Below are 21,237 nucleotides of genomic sequence, written 5' to 3'. Positions count from 1 at the left end.
AACTCTCAGGAATTCAAGGGCAGAGCTAGAGTCCAGTTCTCTGTATTATCAAAGTTTTCCCTCCTCTTCCCTCTCCATGTTGATCAACTTGGCCCAGAAGCGCTGAAAAATGTCAGCCGTAACTGTTTTCTTCCAAATCTTGGTCCCCCAGACTTTTGTTCCCTATTGCTAATTGGGTGTTCTCTGTGATGTAATACAGTTCTTGTTCTTTCAAAGGACACAGGATCACATCCCTTTAACATACCGCTAATGCTTTGCACCTGTCATTTTCCTGGTCAAGGGCCCCAGGAACCCGCCCCCCCCCCAAAGCTCCAGTGTCACCCATGTCCAAAGGCTGGTCCTCACTGCTAGAGATGCAAGTCCTTCCTGAGGGGATGGGGGAGGGGGACTTGCATTTCTCCCATCATTTCTTTACCTTTTCTTGCTTCCTTTCTGGCAGGTTTTCCAATGCGTTTTCTTACTATGGATTAGTTCTGCTCACCACTGAGCTTTTTCAAGCCGGAGATGTCTGCAGCAGTGAGTACCAAAGTCTCTTTCCCAGCCGACTACCGCTGCTCCCACCATACACAGTCACACACACATCCCCACCCCTCGTTCTGCCCTTCGGGAGCCTGGCCGTGCACAAATGCCAGTGACTTTGGCCCACAGACTCCAGGGAGAAAGTTTCTTCCAAATCTGAGCCTAAAAAGACATAGACTGCGGTCTCCAGGATGCTCTGTAGAAACCCGAACAATCTTGTCATGATAGAAGTGACATTATAGCAGAGTCACATCTTATGTCGTGTAAAGGGCCTGGTGAAGTACAGCACTGAGTTTGATGGCTCTGACCCTATGGGGCAATTCTCATGTGCACACAAAGTTGGAAAACCAGGTCGGATCTCAACCCTGGCCACACCACAGAATCACCTGGGGCCAGTTAAACAATGCCCAGGCCAATTTAATCAGCATCTCTGGACCCAGGCATTAGTGGCTTTTAAAAGCTCCCCAGGATATTCTATTGTGCAGCTGGGGGTGGGAGCCACTGGACCAAAGGAACAGATAGAAAGTAAAGTCTATATGCAGATATCTGGGCTTTCAAACAATTCTATCTTTCAAAATAGGTTCCTAGCATGGAACCCAGAGTGGAGGATAAAGGGATCAAGTTCTCACTTGTCTGCAGGATTTGCCCAGTTATCTTTTTTTCATAGTAAGCCTCTATAATCTTAGTTAATAGTTTGATTTATTGATATAAGGATTTAATGGGTTGGTGGCTCAGTCGCAGATCTGGGGTTTGGTATTGATCGAGTACAGATCGCATGCCCCTAGCAGTGGGACCCTCTTAAGCAAAGCAGAGGATCGAGGGGAATGTTACAAAGCAGGGGTTGGCAAACTTCTTCATGAAGCGCCAGTTAGTCAATATTTTAGGTTTTGTGGGGCGTGCAAAGAAGGAAAGAGGCTGTGGACAATAGGTTAATGAACAAGCATTGCTTGTGTTCTAATAAAACCTTATTTGTCAATTTGGGGCACCCAGGTGGCTCAGTCAGTGGAGTGTCCGAGTCTTGATTTTGGCTCAGGTCATGATCCCAGGGTCGTGGAATTGAGCCCTGCGCAGGGCTCCGTGCTGAGTATGGAGCCTACTTGGGATTCTCTCTCTCTCCTTCTGCCCCTTTCCTCCCATTCACACTCTCTCTAAAATTTAAAAAAAAAAAAAAGCTTAATGAACGCAAACTTGGACTTCATATCATTTTTATGTCATAAAGTGTTATTCTTCTTTTGATTTTTAAAAATCATTTAAAAATGCAGGGGCGCCTGGGTGGCTCAGTCGGTTCAGTGCCTGACTCTTGGTTTCTACTCAGGTCGTGATCTTGCGGTTTCGTGAGTTCAGGCCCCATGTCCAGCTCTGCACTGGCAGCAAGGAGCCTGCTTGGGATTCTCTCTCCTTCGCTTTCTGCCATACCCCCTCTCTTGTTGTCTGTCTCTTTCAAAACAAATAAATAAACTTAAAAAAAATTTTTAATGTAAAAACAATTCTTAGCATGCAGGCTGGGCAGAAACAGGTAGGAGACCAGATTTGGCCTCAGGTGGTAGCTTGCCAACTCCTGTTAAAAGCTCTCTTGGGGCACCTGGGTGGCTCTGTCTCTTAAGCATCCAACTTTGGCTCAGGTCATAATCTCACAGCTCTTGATCTCACAACTCATGAGTTTGAGCCATGCATCGGGCTCTGTGCTGACAGCTCAGGGCCTGGCGCCTGCTTCAGATTCTGTGTCTCCCTCTCTCTCTGCCCCTCCCCTGTTTGTGTTCTGTCCCTCTGTCTCTCAAAAATAAATAAATATTTTTTTAAAAGCCCTCTCTTATACTTGGGCAGGAAAGTGATACCATGGAAAAAGCCCACAGCTGGAAATCAGGAGCCTGGTTCTAGTACCAAGTAGCTGAGTGACCTTGGACAAATAATTCATTCAATATTTTCTGTAGGCCACATACTGATCTAGGTGTTAGGGTACATCAGTGACCACAAAAGACAAATATTCCTACCCTGAGGGCTCATATTTTGGTGGGGAGAGAGAAAAAGAGAGAGAGAATAGCTTAATAAGTAAGGAAATTACATGGTGTGTTAGAAAGTGATAGGTATGTTAAAGAAAAAATTTAAAGAAAAGGTAAAATCATGCCTCTCATACAAATATACAATGACCACATGTCAAAGATTTTACCTCATCAGTTAATGAATGGATTAGTTAAGAACTGTGAAAAGTCTGAGCATTTACCTATTTTCAAGCTAACAAGTTAGCCTTCCACAGCTTCCACAGATGCCTGCAGAAGACACAACATTCCTGGATCAGAGACAAAGGACTTTGCTACTCACAGTAATAGTGGTAGCTGGAGTATCAGCATTTCTTACACCAGTAAGGAGCTCCCATTCCCACAGGGTGATGTGAAGAGAGGAAGTCACACCTGCAAAAGCAGTGGATTATGTTACAAGAGAGGATCTCTGAGCTTAGGGCACCCAGCTCTCTTATACTGGATGGTAAGGCTGCCTGCTTTTGCCCTGTGGGGAGACACTATACCATTGAAGGCCATAAGCAAATCTGTTCCTTACTCCAAAGGTGGACGCTCCCTGTCAAGGCTGTTGGTTAAACCAAGGTCCTTGAAAAGATAGTCCAGAACAAAGACAGTCAGTGCCTCTGCTTATAAAACATGGAGAAATGTGAGCAATCCATGGAGAATTGTCTACTAACACCAGCAAGAGGTTACAACTGGTTCAGAGGAGAATTCAAAAGATACATGTGAATAGGGAATCAGAAATCCTGAAATGGCCTTACAATTAGAGGCACAACTTGTCAGTATGCATAAGCCAGTTATCAATTGCATCACCAGACACATTCTGCATTTTGATGAACTAGAAACATTTGTATTAATACCAATATTCTATAATGTGCATAGCTCAAAGATAGTGAAAAGCATGACAACCTAGAAGGGTACACTAGACAAAACATTTGGCCCATTTCAAAATCTTTCACACTATTTGTTAACAAATGTATAGGAAAAAGAGATAGTCAAGCAGGGCGAGGGAGGTCAGGAGTGTGGGGCAGAGCAAGGGGCAGTCGGTATGTTGAAGTTTTAAATGGGGGGTGGTCTCCATGAGGTGAGACTTAAAGAAAGATATGAAGGACATGAGGAAACTGGCTATGACGATACATAAAGAGAGAGCATCCAGGAAGAGGCAACAGCCAGTGCAAAGCTCCTGAGGCAGAACAAGAGTGAGAGAGAAGGTGGGATCAAGGAAGTAATGGGGGCCAGATACTATAGGTGCGGATCATTGAGGCCACCCTGGAGTCTGTCTGCCACAAAAGCACCTAGTATGTGCCAGTTCTGTGCTAAGCACATCCCTACACACAGCCTGCTTCCATTCACACAGGCACCTCGTCCAGTGGTTTTATTAGCTCCAGTTTTGTGAAGAAACTGAGGCTCAGACAGATAGTTATAGTACTGCTGATTGGGATTTGAACCTGAATCTTGCTGACTCTGGAGCTTGGGTTCTTTCCACGGTATTCCAACTGAATCAACCAGGGAAGGAGGTGTGGGAGCAGGAGGGTGTGATTCACGTTTCTGCGAATGGCTCTTCTTTCTCCTGTCTCCCACCTCCCAGTCTCTAGCCAGAAGAAGGCAGTAGAAGCAAAATGCAGCCTGGCCTGTGAGTACCTGAGTGAGGAGGATTACATGGATCTGCTGTGGACCACACTCTCTGAGTTTCCAGGTGAGCGACCTGTGTGAGGTGGGGCTGGGGCGGGGAAACCTGTGAATGTGGCAGCTGTTCATTTGGTGGCTCTACCTGGTGCTGCCTGGAAGAAAATCCTCTTTTCTAGAGGAGCTGGAGATGATTTTTTTTCAACCCTTAGCTACAAATTGTCCAGAACCGCAGAGGCTACTCTACTTGAAGGTAACAAATTAAGCTGCCCTGTGTCATGCTCACTGGCAGAAGACATGAGACTCCCGGGTCAGAGACAAAAGACTATTATCCATAGCACAGCAAACATTAATAGTATATTAATGTCAGCTCCCCTTGCTCTTAAGTCCCACAGGGATGATGAGGAAGGGTCCAAGCAGATGCTACACATGCAATGGGTGTAGCTGCTGTGCTCTAACTCTGGTCCTTTGATAAGAACCCGCTCACTCAAGTGTGCACAAAAGCTGATAATAGATGGTGGTTACTATTTGAAGAATTACCTGAACATTCCCTTCCATGTAATGAGTGATCTACTACTCCCTATATTCTTGACTCTGTATTCCACAGTTTTTCTTGGCTTTCCAATATCTTCCTCAGTTCCTTTTTCACTTTACTTACCTAAGGAATCCCAAGCTTAGGGAACCCAAATCTTTCGTAATGGGCTGCCAGAAACTTGTCCAGCTTTGGATCTAGAGAGATATGTCATTTTTATGGACAGTAAACAGACTTGCCCTTTGTTCTGGAAGGAGACAGCATCTCTATCTTCCAGCTGTTGGCCATCCGAACAAAACAAAGGGCAGCTAGTGCCTCTGCACGCAAGAAATATAAGAGATCCATGCAGAATTGTCCCCCATCAGCACTCACACTGGAAGGACCAGTGGGGAGTCAAAAAATCCAAACTTGCACAAAAAGTGAAGGTAATTTGTCTTTTTTCTTTAAAAAAACCACCTAATAATTATTACAACAATAATGTCTGGTATTAATTATTGAGTGTTTATGTATATCAGGCTCTATGCTAAATGTTTTATAGATATGTCTCATTTAGTCTATTTTTAAATTTAGTTATTTAAATTCAAGTTGGCTAACATATAGAGTAGTAATGGTTTCAAGAGTAGAATCCATTGATTCATCACTTACTTATAACACCCAGTGCTCATCCCAACAAGTGCCCTCCTTAATGCCCATCACCCATTTAGCCCATCCCCCCACCTACATCCCCTCCAGCAACCCTCAGTTTGTTCTCTGTATTTAAGAGTCTCTTATGGTTTGCTTCCCTCTCTTTTTTTTTCTTATTTTATTTTTCCTTCCCTTCTCCATGTTCATCTATTTTATTTCTTAAATTCCACATATAAGTGAAATCATAAGATATTTGTCTTTCTCTGACTGACTCATTTCACTAGCATAATATATCTAGTTCCATCCATGTTGTTGCAAATGGCAAGATTTCATTCTTTTGATTGCTGAGTAATATTCCAGTGTGTGTGTGTGTGTGTGTGTGTGTGTGTGTGTGTGTGTGTGTGTGTGATACACACACCAGATATTCTTTATTCATTCTTCAGTTGATGGACATTTAGGCTCTTTCCATAATTTGGCTATTGTTGATAACATTGCTATAAACATTGGGGTGCATGTACCCCTTCAAATCAGCATTTTTGTGTCCTTTGGATAAATACTTAGTAGTCCAATTGTAGTAGGGTGGTTCTATTTTAATTTTTTGAGGAACCTCCATACTCTTTTCTAGAGTGGCTGCACCAGTTTGCATTCCCACCATGTTCCCCTTTCTCCATGTCCTAGCAAAATCTGTTGTTTCCTGAGTTGTTAATTTTAGCCATTCTGACAGGAAAGAGGTGGTATCTCTTTGTGGTTGTGATTTGTATTTCTCTGATGATGAGTGATCTTTTCATGCATCTGTTAGCCATCTGGATGTCTTCTTTGGAAAAATGTCAATTCATGTCTTTTGCCCATTTCTTCATTGGATTACTTGTCTTTTGGCTGTTGAGTTTGATAGGTTCTTTATAGATTTTGGACACTAACCCTTTATCTGATATGTCATTTAGTCTTATGAAATAGTATAATTATTCCCATTTTACAACGGAAGAAACTGAGGCCCAGAAAGGTGTAGCAGATACTTGCAGCTGCCAGTATCTGAATCTTTGTGCTTGAGGGCTGTCTCAAGAGGAATGGAAAGCCTCAGTATCTAAAAGCAAGCAAGGTGGCTGAAAGTGTTAGGGAGTTAACACCTGGGAGCTGCTTTCAAAGAGTAATTGCAGGGGTTGGTGGTGTATTAATATCCCAGCTTCCTTGCCCATCAGGCAAGAGAATTCTAAAATGGATATTCCATATTGGCTCCCAGAGCCCCTCAGTGGAATTCAGTAGAAATGACCCACAGTGGTAACTTGCTTGATATGCACCCTTGTCTTCTCTTACCCATCTTACTTCCCCACCTTCCTATTGGTTTGTCTTTGGGTTACCTCTCAACTAAACACCTGTACTTGGACCCTTGTCCCAGGGTCTGCTTCTAGAAAAACCCAGCTAAGACACTAAGTGTCCTACACCTGGCAGGGCTAAGAGCTGTGGTCTCACCCCAGAGCCCAGAGTCTTACTCCTATACTATGCCATCTATCTATCTTCCAAAACCCTTCCTGCATATAGCTCAGTAAGTAAGACTAGGAACTCGGAGTTAGACACCACATTGCCAATAACCATTTCTATGACTTAAAGCACTCACGATGATTTTTTATGATTTCCATGGTACTATTACCTTTCTGAGTTTCAGATAAAAGTCTTATTTATTACATTTGTGATTCGTTGTTTCTGTTCACTGGCATATCCCAAGCTCCTAGAACAATCGTCCTGACACAAAATAGGCACTTAATTTTTTAATGAGTAAGTGTGGAAAATGGGGCTATTAAGGGCATTTATTTGGGGGGTTGTTTTGATGATGAAGCAAGATAACAGATGTAAAAGTGCTGAGCCCACATTTTATAATTATTATTAATAATAAGCACCATGCTATACTGTCTCTATTGAGGTTAGGGAATCTTTATTTAGTCCCATTTTGCAGATGAAATAACTGAGGCCCTAAGAATGCAAGGGACTAACCCAAGACCACATGGCAAGTCAGAAGTGAGATGAGGCCTTAGAACCCAGATGATTCTGACTCCTGTTCCAGGTGTCCATTGCCTGGATTCAATGAATGCCACATCCCTGGGCGCCTGTATTAGTTATCCATTGCTGTGTAACAAATTATCCCATATTTTAGTGGTTTCAAACAACCTATTTATTACTCACAGTTTCTATGGGTCAGAAAGCTGGAAGTGGCTTAACCTGGGTCCTCTGCTTCAGCATATCTGACAAGGCTGCAATGGAAGTGTTGGCCCAGAGTCTGTAGTCACATCTGAAAGCTCAACTGGGGCAGGGTCTATTTCCCACTCACTCATATGGCCATTGGCAGGATTCAATGCCTCCAGGGTTGTTGGACTGAGGGCCTCAGTTCCCCACTGGCTGTTGACCAGAGGCCACTTTTAGCTCCTTGCCAGGTGGCCTTCTCCATTAAGACCAGCACCTAAGAAGAGACAAGGGAGAGAGAATGCCAGGAAAACAGAAGCCACAGTCTTTTATAACTTCATCTCAGAAGTGACATCCCAATGCGTTTCTATATTCTAGTCATTAGCAGCGACTTGCTGGGTCCAGCACACTCTCAAGGGTAGCAGTTATACAGGCTATGACTACCAGGAAGGTGGGAGTGAGGGGGCATTGGGAGCCATATTGGAAGCTTCCTCCCTGCTTTCTTCCAGGTGTCCTTGTGACTCTGTGGATTATTGACCGCCTGGGCCGCAAGAAGACCATGGCCCTGTGCTTCGTCATCTTCTCCCTCTGCAGCCTCCTGCTGTTCATCTGTGTTGGAAGGTGGGTCGTGAAACCATCTCTCTCTGGCCATCAGGCTCACTTCTCCGGGCATGGTCAGTGGCTCTCTGGGTCTGTAAGCTGTGGACTACACTCCTGATGGTCATCTGAGAGACCCCTCCCTAGCCCCTCACTAGGACTGAGGCTCTTGACCACAAGATCAGGAGCCTCTGATGGGGTTAGGGGTGGGAGGGCACTTTGGTTCAGGTTTTACCCCAACACTGTCACGTTTAGACTTTTGACATTATCAACCAGTGAGAGCATGCATACAGCTCTTTATGTATGGGTTAAAAGCATTCCTTTGTTCAACGGAAATACTTCAAGGTCCTAGTTTATAATCACCTTTTGGCATTTCTCCATTTTTTCATCTATCAAGAGCCTCAAAGTATGAAAGTGGCTTGTGCCTCTCTTGATCTCAGAGAGGACCCAGACCAAACCTGATGGGGAAAGGGCTGCAGAAGTAGCTTAGACCCTGACGTGGGGATGTTCTTAGACATTTATGGGAACAATGGAACAGAGGGTCAGGGATCAGGATTATCCTAAAAATAATGAATAGAAATTTACTTTCACTGGCTAAGCTGGCACCTGACTCAATTCCTGCCCCTACAAGGTCCCATCTGGATTTTCAGTGATTTATATCACTTCTCTCTAGCCTTGCCCCAACGTGCGCACCAAAGATGTTTGCAGCTCTTACCCTGGAACCTTGGAGACTGTGCTAACAAGGCACCTAAATGATAAATTTATAAAGGCAGGCCTTTAGAGAAGGCACCGGGAGTGTGTGCCTGTGTGGATGTATTGGGTGAGGGAGGGCTTTGCCCATTTCTAGGGTACAAATTCTGCCTGGGCATTTGGGACTTTGCTAAAACGAGCCAACAAAAAAAAAGCACCTGCTCATCTACTTTTTTATTTCTTCCCCTAGAAATATGCTCACTCTGTTACTCTTCATTGCAAGAGCGTTTATTTCTGGAGGCTTCCAGGCAGCCTATGTTTACACACCTGAGGTAGGAGGGGTGTGTGGGAGCAGCTGGGTCGGGGAGGGAGGGAGCTCTGCTTCCAGAAACATCCAGCCTGGGATCCTCAGAATGAGATTTATCCTTGGGTCTGAGTGGTAACAGTGGAGCTCTTCATTATTTCAAGCTACCTTTCAATCTTTTTTTTCTTTCTTTCTTTTTTTTTTTTTTTGCTTATGAAAGCTTATGTTCAATGTAAACGTTCTGAATGGTAGCAAACTGTAAAAAACCAAGAATTAAAGGGCTCCCCTTCCCCCTTCCTAGACACAACCTTTTTTTTTTTCACTTTTTCTTTCTTTTTTTTTTTTCTTAATGTATTATTTATTTCTGAGAGAGAGAGACAGTGTGAGCAGGGGAGGGTCAGAGAGTTAGGGAGATATAGAATCTGAATCATTCTCCAGGCTCTGAGCTAGCTGTCAGCACAGAGCCCGATGCGGGGCTCAAACCCACAAACTGTGAGATCATGACCTGAGCCGAAGTCCTATGCTCAACCAACTGAGCCACCCAGGCGCCCCTAGACAAAACCTTTTTGAATAGTTCAGTATTTTTCTCAGTATATACTCATTTATGTTGGTGCACATACCAAATTGGGTAAGTGAGCAAGTGGGATGAGTTTTAATAAAGAAGCTAGCTACAGTGCTGTGGGGCCAGGCTTAGGGAAACACGAAAGTGACCGAAGGTGACAAAGCCCCAGAGCTTGCAATGGGGTGAAGGTGACTGGGGACTCTGCTACCACCCAGACCAGTGGGGTGTTGAGAGGGGAGTGTTCCAGAGTCCCAGGGGAGAGCTGTGTAGAGAGAAGTTGTGACCTGCAGCTGAGGGACCCATATAACTGAGGCAGCCTGGAAGGGAGGATCGGGAGAATAAATACCACAACCTCTCTCTTCTGTCTCCCTCCCATCTCCCACTGGGGCTTCCCATTAGCTGCGCCTAACCAGAATCCAGAAGGCCAGGGAACTCTTTGTGGTCCACATAGGCCAGCCCCAGGGCAGAGCATGAGTTGGGGCATTTGGAGGGGAAGATGGAAGACTATAAGCACAGAACATATGAATCTACTTTGTTCTTTTTAACAGTTACTATACTATATACACAATATTTACTACATATAGTGTATCCTATAAATAATATACTAATATATACCACATATTATATACTATACAGCATATGTATAATATCTATATTTTATGCCTCCCTTTACTATACTATATAGTATGTAACTATGTATTAAATACTCTATTTTATTATACTATAAATACTGTATATTGTATACTATACTATATAGTATGTATACTTATTATATATTATACTTTAGTATACCATATAGTATATCTATATATATATTATATACTTTACCATACAATATAATATAGACAAATAATAATTTTTTAAAGAGTTTATTTATTTGGAGAGAGAGTGAGAGAGAGTGGGGGAGTCAGTGCAGAGCTTGATAAGGGGCTTGAACTCACAAGCCATGAGATGATCATGGCCTGAGCCAAAGTCAGACGCTTAACTGATTGAACCACCCAGGCACCCCAGACAAATCATAATTTTATAACAATTCTCCTACAGATATTTGGCTTGTTTTCCAACTTTTCACTAGTACAAACAGTGCTGAGGTAAACAGCTTTATATGGTCTTGGGCACGTGTGTGCTTCCTGTAGAATAAATGTCAAGATACGAATTGCTGGGTTAAAGCCTATAAACATTACAAACATTGAGATGAATTGAAAATTCACTTTCTAAAGTGTTGTACAACTTTACCCTCCACACAATAACATCTGAGCATGTCTCAATTTCCCACACTCAGGGGTTATGGGCTATTTATTTTATATCTATTGTACTTTATTTCATCTTTTTTTTAAGTTTATTGATTAATTTTAAGAGAGACAGGGACAACACAGGGGGTGGAGGGCCGGCAGAGAGAGAGGAGACAGAGAATCCGAAGCAGGTCTGCACTGTAAGCGCTGAGCCTGATGCAGGGCTCGAACTCATGAAGCGGTGAGATCATGACCTGAGCCGAAATCAGGAGTCAGATGCTAAACCAACTGAGTCCCCCAGGTGCTCCTACTTCATCTTATTTTAGGCAGGACCAAAGGGAGAGGGAGACTGTTATGTACCAGATACTGTGCTAACGGAAGGAGGGTCCCTAGATTAACCCTCATTCCCACAGCACTCCAGAGCCCTCCCTCTGTCATCACCCTGAACTCTGCTCTATCCTGCCTCCTCCAAAAAGCCCTCCCAGAACTCCCTCTCCCCTGACTTCCTTTTGCATTCAGTGTCTGTACCCCTCTTTTATTTTTTTTAAATTTTTTAAATGTTTTTTATTTATTTTTAAGAGAGAGAGAGAGAGTGTGTGTGTGTGAGCAGGGGACGGTCAGAGAGAGAGGGAGACACAGAATCCAAAACAGGCTCAAGGCTCTGAGCTGGCTGTCAGCACAGAGCCCGACACGGGGGTCGAACCCACGAGCCGTGAGATCATGACCTGAGCTGAAGTCGGATGCTTAACCAACTGAGCCACCTAGGCGTCCCTGTGCCCCCCTTTTAATACTGACTGTCGATCTCCTTTGAATTGTAAACTGTGGCATATCCATCATGGCATACAATTATGGCAGTTAATTATGAGGTGGGTATGAGCAGCTAAAAATGAGGTAGATCTCTATACACTGATATCAATAAGATTTTTTTTAAATTTTTAAAAATGTTTTATTTATTTCTGAGAGAGAGAAAGAGAGAAGCGTGAGCAGGGGAGGTTCAGAGAGAGAGGGAGACACAGAATTTGAAACAGGCTCCAGGCTCTGAGCTGGCTGTCAGCACAGAGCCCGATGTGGGGCTTGAACCCACGAACTGTGAGATCATGGCCTGAGCTGAAGTCGCACACTTAACCAACTGAGCCACCCAGGTGCCCCACTGATGTCAATAAGATTTTAAGACAGTGCTAAATGGATAAAGCAAGTTGCAGAATGGTATGATATGATACCATTTATATTTTAAAAACAATGCTATACATTTCATATATACATATTTTTTAACACATCTAGATGGATACATTCGAAACTTTATAATAGTGGGAACCTCCAGGGGCACCTGGGTGGTTCAGTTGGTTAAGCGTCTGACTTCAGCTCAGGTCATGATCTTGCAGTTCGTGGGTTTGAGCCCCACGTCGGCCTCTGTGCTGACAACTAGCTCAGAGCCTGGAGCCTGTTTTGGATTCTGTGTCTCCCTCTCTCTCTGACCCTCCCCTGCTCACGCTGTCTCTGTCTCTCAGAAATAAATAAAACATCTAAAAAAATTAAAAAAAAATTGAGGAACCTCTGGGGAGTGTTTCCTAGGAGAGGTTGTTGATCAAAGGAAGCTCAAATGTTTTAATTTTTGACAAGGAGAATATATTTATTTATTGCTTGTGTCATTGGATAAATTAAAATATCATATGTAGGGGCGCCTAGGTGGCTCAGTAGGTTAAGCGTTAGACTCTTGGTTTCAGCTCAAGTCACCATCTCACAGTTTGTGAGTTCGAGCCCCGCATCAGGCTCTGTGCTGATGGCTGCAGAGCCTGCTTGGGAATCTCTGTCTCCCTCTCTCTCTCTGCCCCTCCCCCGTGTGCTCTCTATCTCTTTCAAAATAAATAAACACTAAAAAAATAAAAAATAAAATAAAATATCGGAGGTAAATGCATATGGTATGCACTCAACAACTTCACTGAGTGAATAAACGAATGAATGCGTGAGGATGTGTATACTGTCATAGAAAAACCTAGAAGGATTTACATGGAAATGTGACAACGGTTATCTTTGAGTGTTGGGATCATGCACCAATTTTGTGTTTCTCCTTACATTCTTCATTCTTCCCGAGCTTCTACACAGAGCTTTGGAGTTTGTTAGATGTGCTCTACCCTCTGTAACAAATAACTCCCCAAAGGGAATCTCTTGACACAACAGAAGTTTCTCACTAATGGAACGGTCCAACATGGTGCTCCTGGCTGGTGGACAGCTTTCATTGCCACAGGGATTCAGGGACCCAAGTTCCTTGCATCTGGCAACTTCATCCAGTAGTTATTAACCCAGGGTGATTTTGCCCACCAGCGGACATTTGCAGTGTCAGTGTCTGCAGATATTTTTGGGTTGTCACAACTCAGGGAAAGTGGTGCGGAAGCTTCTACTGGCATCTAGTGGGCAGAGGCCAGGGATGCTGCTAAACATCCTATAGTGATGTTTAGCACCCCACCTCCAAGAATGACCCATCCCCAAACGTCCCTAGTGCCAGGGTTGAAAAATCCTGCCCCAGGGCCTTGGAGTCCCCCTTGAAGCCAACAGACTGGGGAAGGGAGTGGAGAAGATAGGCCTGCTTCTTAATTGTCACGTCCTGGAAGATGTATGGTCCCTTCTCACTTTGCCCAAGGGACAGCTAGGCACGGGCCACCGTGGGTACGAACTGAGAAACTGTGTAAGCATTTCCATCTCTTGTCTTTGTGAAGCCCCTTGGAAGGCTGTGGCCGGCACTTCAGGGTGAACTAATGAAAAGTGGCAGAGAGAATGGTGTCTGGATGCCGAATGGGCAGCAGTTCGTGGCAGAGCCTTCGGGGACCACCCCGGGCACAGAGGACCCTCCCTTACTGGGTTCCCACCCACCACAGCTTGGCCTCTTACCCACTTTCTCAAGTTGAACTCCTATCCCCTTTGAGAGGAGAAGCCCCACCTGGTCTCCCACCCCTTGATGCGGTCACCAACACCTGCGTGACCTGCGTGCCCACGGGCATCAGTCCTGTCCCTCCTGAGCAGAGAGGGGGAAGCGACCTGCACTCTCTCAAGCCTGCGTCGATGGCTGTGTTTCAGGTCTACCCCACAGCGACGCGCGCTCTGGGCCTGGGCACCTGCAGTGGCATGGCGAGAGTGGGCGCGCTCATTACCCCGTTCATTGCTCAGGTATGCGTCACCGAGGGGCTGGGGGGAGTGGGAGGGGCACAGAAAGCCAGAGCACAGACAGCCTTGTTACCCCACGTCCGGACCTCTGCAGAGCCCTCTGTGTGCATCATCTTATTTTACCCTAACAGCCCATCCTATGAACATGAGAAAACGGGCTCCGAAAGGCAACGCGCCTTGCCCAAGGTCACACAGCTGGCAAGCAGAGAAGCTGGGACTCAAACCCAAGTCTTTCCTATGCAGAAGACCTGGGGGCGCCGTGGGGGAGGGGGGCAGGGGTGGGGGGGGAGATGCCATATGATTGGGCCAAAAACAAATTGGATGAAAACAAGGAAGAGGAAAGCAAGCTGTTGAAGACAACATGATTTAGTGGGAAACAGGTGTCCCTGGTCCCTTTCCGAGTTGGATAATCAGGTGTTGCTGCAGAATTTTGCAGCCCCTTGTGTGTCTTGACGCATTTTCTATCCATTTTTAGGGATCTTACTTTGAAGTCGTTTTGCTTTTTTTAATAGCCTTTTCTCTGTCTTTATCACTTTTTTTTTAAACCAAGGTAAAAGTCCCCTAACATAAAATTCACTATTTTAAAGTCAGTCAGGGGCACCTGGCTGACTGGCTCAGTCCAAAGAGCATGCAACTCTTGATCTCAGCATCCTGAGTTCAAGCCCCACAGTGGGTGTAGAGATGACTTAAATAAATAAACTCTAAAAAATTAAAGTGAACAAGTCAATGACATTTAGCACGTCATAGCGCTGTGGCACCACAACCTCTATCTAATTCCAAAGCATTTCCATCAAATAAAAGTTCATATCCAAAAAAAAAAGTCCATATTCATTAGGCAGTCACTCCTTTCCCCCCCCCTTCCTTAGCCCACCCCCAGGATGCATTTTTTTAAGTTTATTTATTTATTTATTTTGAGAGAGGGAGAGAGTACACGAGCAACAGAAGGCCAGAGAGAGGGAGAGAGAGAATCTCCGTGAGATCATGACCTGGGCCGAAGGTGGACGCCTAAACCGACTGAGCCACCCAGGGGCTCCTAAGGTGCATTTTTTTTTTTTTTTTTTAAATAAGCTCTACTCCCAACATGGGGCTTGAATTCATGACCCTAAGATTAAGAGTTGCGTGCTCTACCGACTGAGCCAGCCGGGGGCTCCCCGTGCGCTGTCGGTATGAATTTACCTATCCTGGATTTTTCACATAAATAGAATTCACCACGTTTCAGTAGCTCTGTTCTGGGCTGCTGTGATTGGCCATTGTGTATGTCACTACTATCTACAAGTGATCTTGAGGTTTCTGCTCACTGCGAGGTGGATACTGCCCTTACCCATTTGGCAGATGAGCAACTGAGGCTGAGCTCTGCTATTAAGCTCGAGAGTCAGCAAACATCCTGCTCTGAGTGAGTGTAGTTTCGAGGAATATAGACCCTGGAGCCTGACAGGGACTGCGCTCAAATCCCAGCCCCATCCTGAGTATCTGTGAGAACTCGAGTATGCCACTTACTTAACCCTCCTCGAGGCTCAGTTTTTCCCTCTGTAAAATGGGGACAAGTGCCTCCTCTTAGAGCCGTCGTGAGGACTCGATAGGATCATCGCACAGAGGGCTTACCAGAGGGCCTGGAGTCGTCAGTACCTCCCCAATGGCATTGGCGATGCCGAGGGGACGCTCTCACCGGCTCGTGTCTCCCTCCCCCAGGTCATGCTGGAATCCTCCGTGTACCTGACGCTGGCGGTTTACAGCGGCTGCTGCCTCCTGGCCGCCGTGGCCTCCTGCTTTCTGCCCATCGAGACCAAAGGCCGCGGACTGCAGGAGTCCAGCCACCGGGAGTGGGGCCAGGAGATGGTCGGCCGAGGGGCGCACGGCACGGCCGTCACCAGGTCGAACTCTGGCTCTCAGGAGTAGCGGCCGATGCGGGGCCGAGCTGGTCTTGGAGGCTGTAGGACTCGGCGAGCTGGTGGAGCCCAGGCAGCCCGGCCGTCACTGCCGCCGTCCAGAACTTTCCCGGGAGGACCACCTGGACCAATAGGGTTTGTGTCGTGACTCTGTGTGCTCATCTTCATCGAGACCCGCCTGGGAGGGGAGGCATTTGCTCCGGGGGGTTCTCTGTGTGCGCGCGCGGAGGTGTGTTAACAACCTGTGGACCTGCACGGGGAAACCGCCGCATTCGGAGGGGCCGGTGTCGCCGAGAGCCAACCTGGCGTCGCCCAGAGTCAGCCGGTCACACCCGTGGTGAAGGACAACAACGAATCTCTGTAGATACAGTCCAGGCCCAGAGCCCCTAAGACCTGCCACCCAGGGAGTCAACCCCTGCCGACCACCGACAGTACCTGCTCAGTAGGTTTCTCCTACGCCCCCAGCCCCAGCTTCCTTCTTTGGAATCACAGGTGACCCGGCTGTGGCTTGAACAGCCCTTTCCTGGGTGTGAGAGATGCCCTCTCAGAAGGGGCCCCTCAGGTTGCCTCCCCACGCCTGACTAGTGGAGACTCTGGCAGATGGACATGCATTTGAACTTGAGCCACGTGTCCCCTCCTGGCCCCCTCTAGAGCTGCTCTCCCTGGCTCCGGGGGATCCACAGGTCCAAGGGGACAGCTGGGCTTACCCCCGATGGCAACCTCAGAGAGCTGTCATCCTCTCCCTCCCCCAGGAATTGGGGACTGAGGCCAGAGGAGGTGAGGATAAAGCTCAAAGCCAAACAGGGGCCTCCCCTTCGGAAGCAATGAAGGTCACGCTGGGGAGTCCTTTTCTGACCCCTTCGTTGATCAGACTGGTTGGTGACTCTTGGAGAAAGAAAACAGTTAACTCAGGATTCAGTGCTTTGGAGCTGGAGGGTGGGTAAATGGCTACATGAGCAGACAATGAAGGGATGCTGTATCACCCACTCACTCCCATTGGGATCAAGGAACCAGGAATCCTTCCTCCCTGGTTTCTTCCTCTCTGCTATCAAGGGCTGGCTGGGTCTTTACACAGAGGTAGCTCCTGGGGTTCTGGCCTTAGTTCTCTGCCACCGATAGGGAGGAACAGGAGGGTCCAGACGTGTGACATGTGTACATTTTCAAAGGAAGAGAAGAGCACTCAGTTGGGTTTGGGGTTGGCCTCGAGAGGAAGGGCTGACACCATGTCTCAGCAGACAGCACTCACCTCCAGGATTTGGTTTACATGAGCCCTTTCCCCATCATGAAGGCAGGGAAGCCAGAGGAGGAGGGAGGAAGCTGCTGGATCCCATCAAAGGCCAGAGAAGACTGACCTTCTGCGTGTAGATGCCTGCTTGAAGCAAACATTTTGAGGAAGCCAAATGTGTATGTTCATCTCTTATTAAAACATGTTGGTGATGGACATTGTAAGGGTCCAAGTTTGTCCACGTGTCATGATGTCCTAGTGACAGTTCACCTTAAGGACCTTGCTTACTTTGTCCATGCAGGGTAATCACAGTGCTTTGGTATGATAATCTTACCAATATGGTGGACAAGTTGCACAAGTTGGTGGCCACTGTCATGACTTTGAGTCTGTTGGAAATGATACTCTCTTCTGCATGATGTGGAGGTCACGATGGGTGACTTTTGCAAGCTCGGGTCCTGGGTCAATGGCAAACAATCCCATGGTCCTGAAATACAGACTGAAGCCCCCTCAGCCCAGCAGCCAGAGAGGAGGTAGCTTGGCATTTCCTTAAACCATGAGTGGCTATGGCTCTAATTATTTCTGATCTGCTGAGCTCTCCTGGATAACACAGAACTTCTGCTTGTTTCTTTCTTTCTTTCCTCTTTTTTTTCCTTCCTGCTGGCCAGAGGCTGCCAGATGCTCCCTCCACTCACCCTCAAATAGCCTGGAGGAGCTGGGGGCCAGGGTAGGTGGGCTGCTTGGTGGGCAGGAGTGTTTTCCAGGCACTGGGGCAATGAGTTGAAGGCTTTCTCTTCTTGAGAAAATGAAATCTTAAAACTCCTTGTCTTCTAAATTGCCTGCTCTTAAAAAAAGATCAGTATTATTGAATGATACAAGAGCTGCTACAGAAGCTGTTCAAGCTTCTGAAATACACAAGGCCTCCAGCTGAAGACATGTGTATCTAACTTTGAACCATCCACAAGCTCCTGTTTCCACTAATGGAAATGTCAACCCTTTCTCTTGGTGTTAGGAAAGATTTCAGAAAATTGTAAAAGTTGTTCGGTGTAGGTAAGGCTATGTGATTTCTTTCTTTCCCTTATTCCGAGTATTCTTAGAACCCATAAGTGAGATGTGTTGGCAATGACGTAAGAGTATCTTAGGAATGGACTTTGAAATGAATATGGATATTCATTATTTTTGACAAATGTTAAGTTCAGAGAGCCTTGAGGGATGAGATCAAGCGTCTTCCTTGGTTACTACTAGTAAACATCAAAGGTCTGGGATAACCCTGAGCTGTAAACCAAAGTAAAACCAGTCAACAGTAGTTTACCCATTTGAATATCAATTCTTATTTAACGACAAGTCCAGGGTCGGGCAGTTCTTTTTTTTCTTTTTTTTAAAATTTTTTTATGTTTTATTTATTTCTGAGAGAGAGAGACAGTATGAGCAGGGGAGGTTCACAGAGAGAGGGAGACACAGAATCTGAAGCAGGCTCCAGGCTCTGAGCTGGCCGTCAGCACAGAGCCCAACGCGGGTCTTGAACCCATGAACCGTGAGATCATGACCTGAGCTGAAGTAGGCGCTTAAACGACTGAGCCACCCAGATGCCCCCAGGATCAGGCAGTTCTAAGGAAGGTTCAGCAGCTCAACGATGTCATCAAGAACCCAGCCTCTTTTTGCTTTTCTTCTACGCCGTCCTCTGCATGTTGGCCATTCGACCCTATGCGTGAACACTTACTATCACAAGATGGCTGCCACAGTGCCGCGCATCACATTTTTTTTCCCCCAAAGAAAATAGAACGGGGAAGGAACAGTCACAAAAAGTTTTCTTTCTAAAAGATCGGAGCCTAAAAGCATGAATCTTCCTCCAGGGCTGGAGAAGGAAGGGCCTCCTTCTCATAGGATCAAGGGATACCCGCATCTTCTTGAACGCAAAATTGGGGTTCTGTTAGCATGAAGAAGGAAGGATGGTGAGGGGGAATGATTGAGGGGAGCCTTGCCACAGAGGCTCATTAAGGCTGTTTTAATTGCAAGGAATAGAAATTGGATCCAGGTTAATTCAAATTAAGAAATACAGCTTTATTGGAAGGCTGGGACCAGTAGTTAATTTCCTATGGGGGCAGCCAGGATACACTCACTGGGTAAGTGAGTGGATCAGGGATGTAAGGACAACAGAGAGGGATGGACTGTAGCGAGAAACACAGGCCCTCTCCAAAGGGCCCAGCTATTGCTCTACTCTACCTGGTTTCGTTGCATGGTGGGATCTCCCAATTTTCAGAACAGGAATCTGGATCTTTACACGAAATCTCCAACTTTCAGTATGTTGGATCAAAACCTTTTAAGCGAAGTGTGAGCCCATACAGTTCATCCGTAAGCCAGGTTTGATTGATATGCTGCCAGTTTGCACCTCTGAGGGATTAGAAAAATCTCAGAAATAAAGTGCAGCCTGGTTTCCCAAATGGAACAGGAGCCAGGGAGCCACCGGAGCCTGAGGCAGGGCCCTCTCTGGATCCGTGGCTTGTTTCCACCCCTCTCTACAGACTGGCCTCCTTCTGCCTCTTCGTGGCTGCCGCACGGGCCTGACCATGCCCATGGCTTCCATTTACCCTGCCTCAACTCTGCAAACACATCTGACTCAGCTGTTCGGTGCACAGCTTCCAAATTCTCAGGGGAGGAAGCTAACTGGACCAGATTCATGTTGGTGCCAGTTCTGGTCCAATGAAGTAGGGTCAGGAAGGGGTGGAGTCAAGGGGTGGCTTTGGCCCTCCCTTTCAGCAGGGGGGCACAGACAGTCACTGGTATGTCTGGAGCCCACAGCAACACGTATGTTAAGTCTTGAGTCTGTTCACTATGACTGTTATAGATCATGTCATGGCATGTGGTCAGTGTGCAGGGAGTATCTACCATGTATCTATCAGGCATGATACTTAATACTGAGGATACAAAAAGGAATAAGACATGGTCCTTATCTTCATGCACTCACAGTGAGTGGGGGGAGCAGGCATAAACAGATCACCGTGATAATGTGATGTGAACCCTACTAGAGGGATGCAGAGTACAATAGGAGGCACACAGAGTGCCAATCTTGAAGCCCTACAATATCCCGAAGCCCCTTCTCACCCTTCACAGGTTCAGTGGTTTCAACCAGACTATAGTCACTGGTGACACTTTGCTGTATTCTGATTCTTTGACCCTTAAACATACACACACACCACATATAATCATTCTCGATTAATCAAGAATACTCTATGATGAACCACTTCAGGACCCCTGACCCCACCATGCCAGACAACAGAGCACCTCGTAAATTCATCAATAAGAAAACAATTCCACTCACAGCACCGTCAAAAAGAATAAAACACTTAGGAATAAATTTAACAAAAGGAGCACAAGGCTTCTACAAACCACAAAACATTGCTTAAAGAAATTGAAGATCTGAATAAATGGAGAAACGGTCCTTGTTCAGGGACTTACAGTCGTCAATCAGTACTCCCTAAATTAATCTATAAATACAACACAATTCCTATCAAAATTCCTGGCTGGGTCTTCTTCTGCAGAAATTGGCAAGCTGGTTGTAGAATTCATATGAAACTACAAAGGACTCAGAAAAGCAAAAAAAAAAAAAAAAAAAATCTTGGAAAAGAATAAATGTGGAAGACTCACACTTCCTAATGTAAAATGTTTTACAAAGCTACAGGAATCAAGATAGTACTAGCATAAGGAAAGAGATATAGATCAATGGAATAGAATCGAATCCAAAAATACACCCATATATTTATGATCAATTGACTTTTTTTAATGTATACTTATTTATTTTTGAATGAGGGGAGGAGCAGAGGGAGAGAGAAAGAATCCCAAGCAGACTCCACACCATTAGCACAGAGCCAGATGCGGGGGTCTATCCCATGAATTGAGCGGTCATAACCTGAGCCAAAATCAAGAGTCAGATGTTCAACAGACTGAGCCACCCAGGTGCCCCTATGGTCAATTGATTTTTGACAAAGGTTCCAAGGCATTTCAACAAGGAAAGATCATACTCTCTAAATTCATCAAGCTTCCAAGAATTCATTGAAAAATATGGTTACAGATCACCTTCAGGGAGGGGGCAGGAATGT

At 45.8% G+C, this 21,237-nt stretch overlaps 1 protein-coding gene across 1 annotated transcript in view; it reads left to right on the top strand.

Annotated features, from left to right (window-relative positions):
* LOC120239179 (SV2 related protein) overlaps nt 1-17,359 on the top strand; it is a 78,848-nt gene extending 61,489 nt beyond the window's left edge. The window contains exons 11-16 of the mRNA XM_039243699.1: nt 440-516; nt 4,123-4,230; nt 7,998-8,109; nt 9,026-9,107; nt 13,946-14,035; nt 15,722-17,359. Coding sequence (XP_039099630.1) covers nt 440-516; nt 4,123-4,230; nt 7,998-8,109; nt 9,026-9,107; nt 13,946-14,035; nt 15,722-15,928 — 676 coding nt within the window. The 3' untranslated portion in view covers nt 15,929-17,359. The remainder of the gene's footprint in view (nt 1-439; nt 517-4,122; nt 4,231-7,997; nt 8,110-9,025; nt 9,108-13,945; nt 14,036-15,721) is intronic.
* Nucleotides 17,360-21,237: the final 3,878 nt, after the last annotated feature.

The sequence above is a fragment of the Hyaena hyaena genome, unplaced genomic scaffold (assembly GCF_003009895.1).
Source record: "Hyaena hyaena isolate Hyena2069 unplaced genomic scaffold, ASM300989v1 scaffold_0, whole genome shotgun sequence".
Lineage (NCBI taxonomy): Eukaryota > Metazoa > Chordata > Mammalia > Carnivora > Hyaenidae > Hyaena > Hyaena hyaena.
The sequence above is the reverse complement of the archived record's forward strand: the minus strand, read 5'-3'. Positions and strand labels throughout refer to the sequence as shown.